At 40.7% G+C, this 13504-nt stretch overlaps 2 protein-coding genes and 1 long non-coding RNA gene across 3 annotated transcripts; 2 read left to right on the forward strand and 1 right to left on the reverse strand.

Annotated features, from left to right (window-relative positions):
- The first annotated feature begins 557 nt into the window (after positions 1 to 557).
- LOC123736109 (uncharacterized) lies at positions 558 to 1174 on the forward strand. Its single transcript, XR_006765940.1, has 3 exons — positions 558 to 609; positions 751 to 861; positions 1089 to 1174. It is a non-coding gene; the product is annotated as an uncharacterized lncRNA (long non-coding RNA).
- A 1447-nt stretch (positions 1175 to 2621) lies between these two features.
- On the forward strand, positions 2622 to 6879 carry LOC106589266 (40-kDa huntingtin-associated protein). Its single transcript, XM_045713149.1, has 10 exons — positions 2622 to 2652; positions 2890 to 3038; positions 4068 to 4136; positions 4336 to 4456; positions 4836 to 4928; positions 5056 to 5120; positions 5280 to 5361; positions 5498 to 5544; positions 6119 to 6174; positions 6354 to 6879. Exons 1-10 carry the CDS (start codon positions 2622 to 2624, stop codon positions 6433 to 6435), a joined length of 795 nt encoding a protein of 264 aa, XP_045569105.1. The 3' UTR covers positions 6436 to 6879.
- Positions 6746 to 10704, reverse strand: LOC123736108 (epithelial membrane protein 2). The gene is made up of 5 exons (XM_045713146.1): positions 10579 to 10704; positions 9191 to 9270; positions 8812 to 8914; positions 8088 to 8228; positions 6746 to 7718 (listed from the first exon to the last, which is right to left on the reverse strand). Exons 2-5 carry the CDS (start codon positions 9263 to 9265, stop codon positions 7561 to 7563), a joined length of 477 nt encoding a protein of 158 aa, XP_045569102.1. The 5' UTR covers positions 9266 to 9270; positions 10579 to 10704; the 3' UTR covers positions 6746 to 7560.
- Positions 10705 to 13504: the final 2800 nt, after the last annotated feature.

A 13504-nucleotide genomic window follows, 5' to 3' on the forward strand; every position in this document is an offset into this window, starting at 1 on the left:
GTATAACTGCAAAGTATAAAAATGTGGAGATCTTCTGGACCCTTCTGGTGAAAGGTGAGTGTGTGGTAGAAAAAGAAAATGAAGGGATGATAGAAAGATAACAGTTAGTCAGTTAGTGAAACTTCTGTTATCCACATGTTGAGTAACAGGAACTGTTGACATGATAGTGAAAACACAATCCCTTTTAAAAGGGACCTTTTTGGTACAAATACTGTAGATGTCAGCTGAATGTCGGATGTATGCCACCATCAACAACACGCATGATTGTCATCATGAAAATAAAAAGTCCTCTAACTCTTTTTTTTTCACTTGACATTAATCTACTTCCAACCAAAGTGTTCAGCCATTGACTGACACTGGACAAACTCTAATGGTACTATGTTTATTGTCTCTGTATGTCGCTGTGTGTCTCTGTATTTGTCTCTGTGTCTCTGTATTTGTCTCTGTATCTCGTGTCTCTGTATTTGTCTCTGTCTCTCTTTCAGACGAAGGGGTACCGGCAGCTTTACTCTGGTTTCCATCCTTTTCCTCGTGTTGGGGTTCTTACCGCCAGGGGCCTCCTCATCTTCAGTGTGATCGGCTCCATATATCTGTTCCAAAAGCCAATCGGTAAGAGATTTGAGAAAGGTTTGGTGGAGGTTTTGCAACACTGTATATTTTTGTACCCTTCTGTTGTGGTTGGTATGTTGTCATTGTATCAGTCCGTGTGTGTGTTAACTTGTGATTTCCATGGTCAATTTTATATTGAAGAATGGAAGTACCGGTAGTGGAGTAAGCAGAAGGAATAGATGTGAGAATGAAGAGGAGGAGGAGAACAGTAAAACATCAGTGAATGCAGCTGCCTCTGCTTCAGTTTACGCTGTAAGCATATCTCTCTATCTCCATTGACTTGCTGTAACTATATCACATTGATTTTATGAGTTGAACAAAAAATGCCACCTTGACACATGTCAAAGCTGTGTGTGTGGTCATCAAAAGAATATCATCAACAAAGATTCACTGTTTTGATGAACTTTCACATCCACTGTAGGCCCTATCTGGAACTACAAGAATGAATGTGTCTCACCTGGAACTCCCTCCTCTCTCAGAGTCTAGAGTCTCGGCCACATCTGTCTATGAGGTCTTGACCCCAGGAGCATCAGCAGCAGCAGTAAACCGTGAATCTGTCCAGAGGGAAAGGAAAAGTCAAGAGAAAGTCAAAGGAATCGGGTCAGTGTGAACATGCACTAACCAGGAAATATCAATTACTAAAGCCTTGGATTTGTCATTCCAGATATATTATATTTAATTGTATTCAATTTTTTCTAGTATATTCTATTCCCCAAAATAGATATGAGTAGACCTATAGACCAATAATGATGATAAAGAGCTGTTCGAGTTAATGCGGATGCTACTGTCCTGACCTCTCTCCCACAGATGGAGAATGCAACGCCGAAAGGAGAAGGAATATTTGAATGCGTCTATGAGAATTTCTGACCTACTGGCATCTGCACTGTGTTTGGGAATCTATATGCCTCTATTTTCCTGCCTTAGCAATCTCTCTAGTTTTTGTACACAGACCTAAAATCACGTATGTATTTTACCCTGCAACTTCGTGACTTCTGTTGAAAATAAACTGCTGTGTCTCTGGTTGTTATCATCACGGAATGTCTCTGGTTGTCATTTTGTCTAATTAACAGATATCTGCAATATGTCAGATTCATTTTAGCGAGAGATTTTGCAAAGAGAACCCCATGTACACCAAAGTCCCACCATAATAAGATTGTATCCAATGAGACTATTAGGCTATTTGGAGTAAGAACCAATCGAAACGCGTCTCCCATCTCTACTTCCTGGTTTGGTTTATTTACGTTTTTCATCTATTGTTGACCATGGCAGCGGAGGGGGACTTTCTGATGAGATATCGTGCTGTATCAAATAAATTGAAAAAGTACGATTTATTACGTTCTTGTCTTTGTTCTAGGTATCCATTCGAGTGACTATGTGTAATGCATGATCGTCTAATCTTTTGAATTGCGAGCCAGGATTTCACAGCTAGCTAGCTAACGGTAGCCAGCTAAACTTTGCTGTCAGGTCCATGGGTCCAAAGAAAAGCCCCAAGAGCGTTTTATTTATTTATTTTTTACTATTTTTTACCATGTTTTGGCTAAACTCATTAACTAGCTGGCACTAGATAGATAATTGGTTAGCTGTTTCAAATGAATCCTCATCCCTGAATGATAATGATTGTTTAGCTAACGTTAGTTTTCTAGCGTTGTAGCTAATCAGGTACTAGAGCAGTGGTTACTAGGCTAACGGTAACTAGCTAACTTAACATGTATGACATTCAGTTGTAATTTCACTTTGCCCACGTTAGACGTTTTCTTCGGAAACCCAATGTAGCAGAAGCAAGTGAGCAGTTTGGTGAGTAGCTAATGTTTCCTAGAAAAATTATGACTAATAACCATGTTTCTAACATATCAGCAATTCATTCATATGTTCATGTTTTCAGATGATGACCCTTACTATTAAGTACACCATTTGCACATTTCTGTTGATTATGTGGCTTGCATCTCACCCAGTATTTCTGCTTGGCTGCAGGTCAGTTGCTAAAGAGCTGAAGCAGCAAGACTGCCTTCAGTATGCAGCCTTCTGTGACCTTGCAATGGCAAGGTAAGTCTCCATCTCTAACTATTGCCCCTAATCAGAACATATTGTTTGCCCTTATTAATATCATACAGACATGGGTAGCATAGAATGATGGATCAGTATTACCCTTTCTCCTCCATTGTAAGTATCCTACAACCAACATTATTTCCTACTACCTATTATAATGTAAATTAGATATCTCACATTACAATATATAATCTATACCTGTTATATCCTACCTGAACCCACAGGTGTGAGCAGACTCTTTTCAATGCACCTGGGAGGCCCTGGCCCTGACCGATGCTGCCCGGCTCTTCCTGCTCTCTGAGAAGGAGAACAGAGCACTACAAGCCCCAGGCTTCGACGAGCACCTGCAGGCCGCACTCAACTGCTACAGCTTCGCCATCAAGGTAAAAAAAGACTACAAATGTTTGACATAATAGAATTGAGATACACAAACAGGTCATAAGTTAAAGGTCACGAACAGTCAAAATCATGTTTTTCATGAAATTTGATTATATTTGGATAAAACCAGATCAAAGTATGAAACATGACTGTTGCTTCTACATTGGTCAACTTTGATCATAAAGTTACTGGTCTCCTTCCCCATGTCAAACACTTTTATTTCAGGAGGTGGGATTATTAACGGGATGGGGGACAGCACGTGTTTGCAGAGAGGCATGGTTTATATACAGTAGCTAGATAGCTACTTTACTAGTGCATCATTTGACTGTAGGGTGTCAGCAACTATAATTAAAAGTTTACTCTTCATCTATGGCAAAGATACTTCCATCTGTGTCTGGTGTTAGTTACAGTCTAGCTTGGTCTTCAGCCAGCATGGAACAAAAGGGGGGGAAGGGGCATTCAAAACTCTGACGCAATTGTCATGTCAACACATCTGTCAGTGCTGCTGTGAACTGCATCACAAGAGACATAGATGTATAAAAAATATTTAAAAAAAAACACATCATTGATGTAATTTCAATGTTCTATTGAGTTGCTTTATATTTCACCAAATTTGCTTGAGATGATTTAACTGCAACACTGCTCACTGCATCCACGTTTCTTGACAGAGGCGTTTCAAAGAGCTGCCAGTCAAGGCGAGCTCATGAATATAAGCTTCCCTATTAAACCAGATGGAACAGGAAGTGAGACAAAAGTGTGCGCAGCATTCAGTCTAGTTTAATCAGGTTTGGTGAACAACAGCTGTGAAAGGGAAAATGATCAATCAGAATATCTTTATTGGTTTTGCTAGGGCATTTAAATGATCATCTAATCCTCTTTAGTATATAGTTGAATCCTTCTGAAATAACAGCTACAAAGAGATGGACCAAGCATCTGGAGATTTTACTGTACATACCAACAACCCATTTTCCCTGGCCTTTCCCTAGATTCCTCTGGAGACAGTAGTATAATGCTGTTTTACAAATGTGTTTCAGGTTTACATTGAGATGAACCAGCCTGTCATGGCCGCCAGTCTATCTCTGGAACTTGGCAATGCCCTCAAGGTAATGGACCAAACTGATCACAAAAGATAGAAGAGGAATGGTTGCCAATCTATGTCAGTCTGTGTGGTGAATTAAGATCATATGATCATCCCTCTCATCTTCTCTCTCTCTTTGTTTTCTCTGTTTCTCTGTCTTCTGTTCGCTCCCCTTCCTCTCTCCCTTCCTCTCTCTTCCTCTCTCTTCTCATCTTCATCTATAGGAGATGAACAGACCAGGTGAGGCCATAGTTCACTACCAGAGAGCAGCAGAACTACAGACACAGCAGCCCATTGAGTCTCTGCTGTCTATGGGAGAGATGGCCACCTGCAAAATACTCACCCGTGAGTACAGTGGTGGGATGTGTGGGGGTTGATGGGTCTGGACCATAGGTGAAGATTTGTGTTATTCTTTGTTTTCAACTCCGTATGGAACTCAGGGCCAGGAAATTGGGTTATGGTATGGGGATTACCTTCATGTGGTCCAGATGTCAGTTGAAGCGTATACATGTGTTGGGGTCTAGAGTATACCAGGGTTGGGGTCAAAACCATGTCAATTCCAGTAAGTTGCTTTGGACATGGAATTTCTCCAGAGGAGTGCAATTCAATTTCTGCCTTTACTGGAATTGATAATGAACTGACCCAAACTCTGGTGTTTGTGTTTCTAATCCTAACAACAACATCATGATACTGTAATAGACATCGTCTGTTCTCTGTGTGTCAGGTGACTATGACGGCGCGCTGGCCGTGCTGACAGAGATGCAGCTGATGTGTCAGGAGAGGGGACTGCAGCTGCCCGGCACCAGCACCCCCGTTGGTGAGGCCATAATGGACTGGCCCAACACTTGTGGCTAACTCACCACTTCCTGTGTTAAAGCAGGAAGTTCATGAACTATTCTGAAACTGATAACAGTATGCTTTTCCTCTGCTCATTGTCTTCTTAGGTGCATTTCTGGACATTGTGGCCAAGTGTGAGATTTCCAGAGTACTTTTGCTCATGCTGCTTGAGGTAATCATAGCATAGCGAAGATTGTTGTCCCTTCTTATAACATTACATTTCACGTCACTTGTATTAAATTCCTTCCTACAAACACTTACAGATGATTTATCACTGCTAAATTGCGTTATCTCTCTGAAAGCTGAGAACGAATGTTAATGTATTTTGCAGCCTCCTCCCCAGAAGTTGTTGCCAGAGCATGCCCAGACCCTGGAGAGATACGCCTGGGAGTCGTTTGACCCTCATAGTCAGGGTAACTACACTACAGCCATTAGTCTAACCTGACTGACCTTAAACACTCATACACACAGCACTAGCAAGGTTGGGATGAGGAACGAAGTTCATAATTATATATTTTTAAACATATATTTCCAAACCTCTCATTGTAGTGACCTTCCTACCTGAGAATGTCTTCCTGCTCCTGCAGTCAGTTGTGGTATGTGGCATATTTCCTTACTAGACTATATCATACAAAATAGTTATGTGTTGGCCCTTAATGTCCGGGTGAGAAGATCCAGTGTCTCACATGAGGATTAATAGGAGCATAATTGTAGGACTGAGTCAACTTTAAAGCAAGAAACCATTGTTGCTACATCTTATGAATGAATGGTATATACCTATTGAGTCTTGAAGAATATAACTTTATAAATGGCTCATGAGCTTAGTTCAACTGTCGTACCCCATCAGAACCCAAAATATGAGCTTGTTTTACTCCAATGTTTGTAAACAATGCAAATGTAAACAAAAACTGTACAGCCTAACAACATGGTTAAAACTATAATGTTGATATCATGGATGGTCAGCCCTTGCATCCATAGCTCTGTTTATGAATTAGAGTGGTTGTGTTTCTCCAGGCCCATCCCTCAGCATTTTACAAAAACAAAGGCATGGTGACGCTTTGTTATTGTTTTTTGATTTAAGGATTCTGGCTTTATGCTGATCTATTTTCGTGGTTATGCTGGGCTTTCAAAGTCTTAAGTCTATAACAGTCTATCATTGTGTTGTTGCAGATGGCCTGCCAGGAAAAAGACATAGAGTCCCTCAAGTCTCTTCAACCTGAACTCTGGTAAGCAAAAATAAATAATAAAATCTCAGTCATGTGGTAGCTATTTAGCTGCAATACACATTTCAATTGAGTTTTTTTCCTTGTGATTTTCTCATTGATGTCTTGTCTCTAAATTATTAAGAACATTTCCGTAGACTGTAAGGAAAATGGACAGTAAATTCTTCTTCTTCATGCCTCAGGCCTCTTCTCTCAGCAGAGCAGAACCACCTCCTTCACCTAGTGGTGCAAGAGCGGATCACCCCCTCTGGACAGGGGATTTAGTACAGTCCAGATCAACTCACTACACCCCCTCGGAATGACACATAATGGAACATTCCTGTCTCTGTCTTGGTCTGTTGTAGGGCCTCTTAAATAATGTTTTGGTGGGGTTGCATTCACAAACACGTTTTGCGTCTTTTCTAAAAACGTGGGAACTGGACCAAGCATGTCATTGTGAAGGACATACTGTACATCTTACTGCATCCCCTGTTATGCCTATTAGTGGTCGCAGGATTGCTCTCGTGGTGAAGTCTTGCATCAAATAGTTATTTATTAGAAATATGTTGAATAGATTAAATATGAATGAAAAATGTGCTTTTTTTTGTAGCGTTTTTATTTTGTTAATAAATTGTATAGTCTGAACAAACATGGCTTAAATTCCAATGTAATTACAAAACAGAATCCCTCTACTGCATTATAATAAATGGTGATATTACATATACCGCATTTACCTCTGTTCCTGGTTTACCTTTTTCACTTGTACAAATTAAAATGTACTTTGATATAGCAGCCAACCAACACGCAGAATCACACACATGATTAAAATGTACTTTGATATAGCAGCCAACCAAAACTCAGAATCACACACGTGATTAAAATGTATTTTGATATAGAAGCCAACCAAAACTCTGAATCACACACTTGATTAAAATGCACTTAGAATACACGTTACGGCAATTACACAACAAACGGTTACATTGTATTTAGATCAAAAAACAATTACAATTGGTTATAAAATACTTCAGTTATAAAAATATAAAAATTAAAATTCCTTTTAAAACATGTACTGGAAATTAAAGCTTGTTTGCTGATTGTTCAAGTACTGCAACAGGTATGTAGCATACCTTGAAATATACAGTACTATATCAATTACACATTACAAATCTCCCATTTGAACAGGCATGCAGTAGTCTGCATAGAAATTGATTGTGCATACAATTCTTTGGGGTCCGCTCTCCCCCTTCTGTACCACCTTCCTCCTCACAAGAAACATCGGAATACTGGGACTGTTAATAAACTAATTAAGACCCCTACCCTCCCTCCATCCCTTTCCAACACACTGCAAAAACGTAATAAAAACTGTCCTTCCTTACAATCCTCTTCTCCTCCCCTTCATCCCTTGTTCCTCTACTCGCTCTTCTTGCGCAGGACCACATAGATGACGCCCAGTATGAAGGTGAGAACGAAGGAGATCCAGGCCAGAATGAAAGAGTGTCCGAACCGGCCCTGTTCCTGCTTGTGGAAGATGTCCGTGTAGATGGACGCAGCGATCATTACACACAGACCTGGATGGAGACGAGCGGAGATTTAAAAACACCTGTTAGGTTAATAACAGTTATGTGCTGTACTGGAAACATCACTTCAAAGTCACTCATAGGGCTGTAGACACAACTGCTGAGGAGACTATTTCAACCTGAACTTAAATAACAGTGATAGTTATAGCAATAAACAATAGTGTTTTTCAATCATGCTCATGGGGACCCACCCACAGGGTGTGCATTCAAAGAGTGGATGATTAGTTATCAGTTTGCATCAGTTATTAGTTTGTTTGCTAGTGCTGGACTCCAACAAAACATATCCACTGTGTTTATATCAATGTCATTACATAGATTATACAGTATTAAGATGCAGATACAGGGACCCGAGCTACTTACAGGAGATGAGCATCAAGGCTCCAGAGAAGGTGAACCTCTGGCCCTTGGACAAAGTGAAGAGTTGAGCCACGAACACAAACAGGCCCAGGATGGAGAAGATGCAGGCCAGCACGGCCCCGGCCTGCACTACCTGGAGGTATTCTATAGGGGATACAGAGAGAACAGGGCTCTATGAGATGGGAAGATGCACACTCTTGTCATACAGAACAATGACAGTCATTTATTTTAATGAATAATAATTACAAAATATATATATTTTTTTGTCCATGTCATGTAGGCCTACCAGCTGGGGTAGAAATATTCTGAGAACTCACCACAGTAAAATGAACACATCAAAATTAGTTTCACTTTGGAAGCTTAATTCAACCCCTGCCTACCGAGCGAGTATAAGCATATGCACATGTCCACTCTATCTTGTTTTGGTAGAAGCTAATACTGTCTAGCCATAACAAGAGGTTAGCACACAGATGCTGTATCTTAATGTGAGCCAGTTTCAACCAGCAGGAAAATAATCCTGCAGCAACAGGAAATGGGAATTACATTTTGTGTAGGGGTTGATACATTTTTTGTTGGGAAAATCAAGTCAGACATTTTAAAGTATAAATTACAAACTTTTGAAGCCTTTTCAAACCTTGAGTACACCACAAGTTTGTATTTCCTGCTGTGCAGGAAAATTCCTGCAACAACAGGGTCATCAAATTAAGATACGGCATCTGTACTATACCTTCAGCATAGTCTCCTTTGAGGTTGGTGTAGTGCCAAGCTGAGCCTTCCAGTTCCCACCGACCCCACACGTCTGTGGCCACTGAGTCTGTGAACCACCAGGCCTGCAGAAAACAACACAGGAGAAGAGTAGCAAAGTCATTGTAACAAAACGTACAGCTATATCATCTCATAACAGTGTTGTAACCATGTTTTCATTGTTGGATACTTAGGCCCAACAGTGGACATTTTTGTTCTAGCCCTGTATTTATTATGGTGTCCATAAAGACGTTCTGAAGTTCATATGGAGCAGGAGAACAGATGGAACAGAAGGGGTCATTGAGGTGACATTGGAAGCATGTGAAAGTAAGAAAAAGGAGAGGGGATATTTATTTACTTACATTATCAATGGTTGCCACCAGAAGCAGGATGATGGCGGTAATGTGAAGAACAACGATTCCAGCCAGGACCAACATTGTGACTAACGGAGAAAAGATGTGTTGTGGAAAGATATACAGTGAGTAGGCTTATTAGCGTATTAGAAACTGGGTGGTTCGAACCCTGAATGCTGGCTGAAAGCCTTGTTATATTAGCCCCTATACCACGGGTATGACAAAACTTTTATTTTTACTGCTCTAATTATGTTGGTAATCAGTTCATAACATCAATAAGGCACCTCGGGTGTTTGTGGTTTATTGCCAATATACCAAGGCTAAGGGCTGTTTCCAGGCCCTCCGCGTTGCATTGTGCTTAAGAATAGCCCTTAGCCGTGGTATATTGGCCATATACCACACTACCTTTGGGTCTTATTGGTTAATTATCTTACTAAATACGAGGCAAAACCAGATCTGGGTCAAACACATGTAAAATACTTTAAAATGCTTGTATTGTGCTTGAATTGGTTTGCCTACAATGGGAATAATAAAATTGACCCAAAAGTGCAAGCTCCCAGATAAATCAAGCACACATGAAAGTATTTGACGTGTTTTTGATCCAGGCCTAGGATAGAAGAGCGCTCTACCTAAAATGGTCAATTGGGCTCGTTTCGAAATACGACTCAAATCATTGGATTCGATTTCTCATTCAAGTTTAGCCTATAAAAGGAGTTTATAGATTTGTTTATTTGTTATCAACTACAATTAGACCGCTTAGAGGGTAAAGTAATAATTGTCGTTTCTGTAGGTCTTCCATCACAACATTGTTTAAAAAGTTACTCATGTGTATAAAGTTATTAGGCCTAAAAGTTTAGACTATTCGTTTAAGTGCAGACTAATAATTATTAACCTGAATATATGCATACATTTTTTTTGACTCAATTGCAAGTTTCAGTAAAGAAAAATAATAGGCTATTCAACGTGGCCATGTATTTTAACTGGACTACTAGGCTGCACATAACTATTTGTTATGGATGCTATATCCGTTAGTTGCAACGGGCCCCATACACAGGCTATGAGAAAAGAGCGCGAGAATACGACGACAGAAGTGAGTCTATGAAACAAATGTGTTATACATAAATGAATACAACATCTTTATTAAAATATGATCTATAATACTATGCATAAAGTAAACCTGTGTTCACGTTTTTTGCCGCTCGCAAACGTGAAATCCATGTAATCCTTCCAAAGCGTCCTTATCAACTGAATGTAGTTCCAGTATAAAACGTTTAAATACCTCCCCAAAACTATTGTTTTCGCCCACAGAGCCTTCAAAAAATTCGCTAAACAGTACCAACCCTCCACCAATCCCATTGCATAGAAATTGTAAACCACATTAGGCTGATAAACATTACCTGTGAAGGAGCTTTTACGCACGATAGTTATTTGCAATTCTGAAAAGCTGTAACGTTAGACCCACCCAGCATCGAATTCATAGCCTACACATCAGTCTTTTTTTCTCTTCGGCCCCTTCCCTCCCTTTTCCCTTTCCCAAACCCCACCCATATCCTCAAACTTTTTCGTATCTTTAAAGTCAGGGACTTTAAAAGTCTATGACAAATAGGCAACGTTTCCCTCTGTCAAAACACTGCGTGAAGCTAAGTGATCTTCAAAGGAGCTCGTTGAATGAATGGAGTAACAATTACGACTGTGTACAGAATGTGTGCAGAATAGTCCCAGTTTGTAGTATATTCTTAATTCTAAAAAGAACCAAACAAACATGCTGCGCTCCACTCTAGCCCCCCCTCTCCCGCCCTCAAAGCAATATGTAGGCTACACCTCTCCCTTTTACAATGAGCTCTCAACACATGAGAAATACAGTATTTTACCTCACATTCATATAAGTAAACAACAACACCCAATTCCCCTCTGTACGCAGTATCGCAGCAGCAACCCAAAATATGAGTAATAGAATAGCAACAGCCATTACCTATTCGTGTTTTGGGTAATGACATACTGCACACGTCATCTCCATCCACATAGTTTATGGATGTCATTTTCTACTTTTATTTTTTATTTAATTTATTTCACCTTTATTTAACCAAGTAGGCAAGTTGAGAACAAGTTCTCATTTACAACTGCGACCTGGCCAAGATAAAGCAAAGCAGTTCGACACATACAACAACACAGAGTTGCACAAGGAGTAAAACAAACATACAGTCAATAATACAGTAGAAAAATAAGTCTATATACAATGTGAGCAAATGAGGTGAGATAAGGGAGGTAAATGCAATAAATAGGTCATGGTGGCGAAGTAAATACAATATAGCAAGTAAAAAACTGGAATGGTAGATTTGCAGTGGATGAATGTGCAAAGTAGAAATATTGGGGTGCAAAGGAGCAAAATAAATAAATAAATGAACATGGTGGCGAAGTAAATACAATATAGCAAGTAAAACACTGGAATGGTAGATTTGCAGTGGATGAATCTGCAAAGTAGAAATATTGGGGTGCAAAGGAGCAAAATAAATAAATGAACATGGTGGCAAAGTAAATACAATATAGCAAGTAAAACACTGGAATGGTAGATTTGCAGTGGATGAATGTGCAAAGTAGAAATACTGGGGTGCAAAGGAGCAAAATAAATAAATAAATCAGTAGGGGAAGAGGTAGTTGTTTGGGCTAATTATAGATGGGCTATGTACAGGTGCAGTAATCTGTGAGCTGCTCTGACAGATGGTGCTTAAAGCTAGAGAGGGTGATAAGTGTTTCCAGTTTCATAGATTTTTGTAGTTCGTTCCAGTCATTGGCAGCAGAGAACTGGAAGGAGAGGCGGCCAAAGGAGGAATTGGCTTTGGGGGTGACCAGTGAGATATACGTGCTGGAGCGCGTGGTACGGGAGGGTGCTGCTATGGTGACCAGCGAGCTGAGATAAGGGGGGACTTTACCTAGCAGGGTCTTGTAGATGACCTGGAGCCAGTGGGTTTGGCGACGAGAATGAAGCGAGGGCCAGCCAACGAGAGCATACAGGCCGCAGTGGTGGGTAGTATATGGGGCTTTGGTGACAAAACGGATGGCACTGTGATAGACTGCATCCAATTTATTGAGTAGGGTATTGGAGGCTATTTTGTAAATGACATCGCCAAAGTCTAGGATCGGTAGGATGGTTAGTTTTACGAGGGTATGGTTGGCAGCATGAGTGAAGGATGCTTTGTTGCGAAATAGGAAGCCGATTCTAGATTTATCTTTGGATTGGGGATGTTTGATGTGAGTCTGGAAGGAGAGTTTACAGTCTAGCCTGACACCTAGGTATTTGTAGTTGTCCACATATTCTAGAACCGTCCAGAGTAGTGATGCTGGACGGGCGGGCAGGTGCAGGCAGCGATCGGTTGAAGAGCATGCATTTAGTTTTACTTGTATTTAAGAGCAGTTGGAGGCCACGGAAGGAGAGTTGTATGGCATTGAAACTTGTCCGGAGGGTTGTTAACACAGTGTCCAAAGAAGGGCCAGAAGTATACAGAATGGTGTCGTCTGCGTAGAGGTGGATCAGAGAATCACCAGCAGCAAGAGCGACATCATTGATGTATACAGAGAAGAGAGTCGGCCCAAGAATTGAACCCTGTGGCACCCCCATAGAGACTGCCAGATGCCTGGACAACAGGCCCTCCAATTTGACACACTGAACTCTATCAGAGAAGCAGTTGGTAAACCAGGCGAGGCAATCATTTGAGAGATCAAGGCTGTTGATTCAGCCGATGAGGATGTGGTGATTGACGGAGTCAAAATCCTTGGCCAGGTCAATGAATACGGCTGCACAGTATTGTTTCTTATCGATGGCAGTTAAGATATCGTTTAGGACCTTGAGCGTGGCTGAGGTGCAGCCATGACCAGCTCTGAAACCAGATTGCATAGCGGAGAAGGTACGGTGGGATTCGAAATGGTCGGTAATCTGTTTGTTAACTTGGCTTTCGAAGACCTTAGAAAGGCAGGGTAGGATAGATATAGGTCTGTAGCAGTTTGGGTCAAGAGTGTGTCCCCCTTGAAAGAGGGGGATGACCGCAGCTGCTTTCCAATCTTTGGGATTCTCAGACGACACGAAAGAGAGGTTGAACAGCCTATAGGCCTACTTTTTTACCTTCAAAATGTCAAGGTATTAACAAATTCTTTCTACTGTATGTCTCTTTTTCTTCCATGATGAAATCCAACCAGATTTATGTTTTGTCTGAGTTAATTAACTGCGCATGTGAGAAGCGCTCCACATTTGCATAATCAGTTTGGAATTACAGCTGTCAGGTCTGATATACAGATTTGGCTTTATAATCGAATTTCGCATGAAGAGTT

This window comes from Salmo salar, unplaced genomic scaffold, assembly GCF_905237065.1.
Source record: "Salmo salar unplaced genomic scaffold, Ssal_v3.1, whole genome shotgun sequence".
NCBI classification, from domain to species: Eukaryota; Metazoa; Chordata; class Actinopteri; order Salmoniformes; family Salmonidae; genus Salmo; species Salmo salar.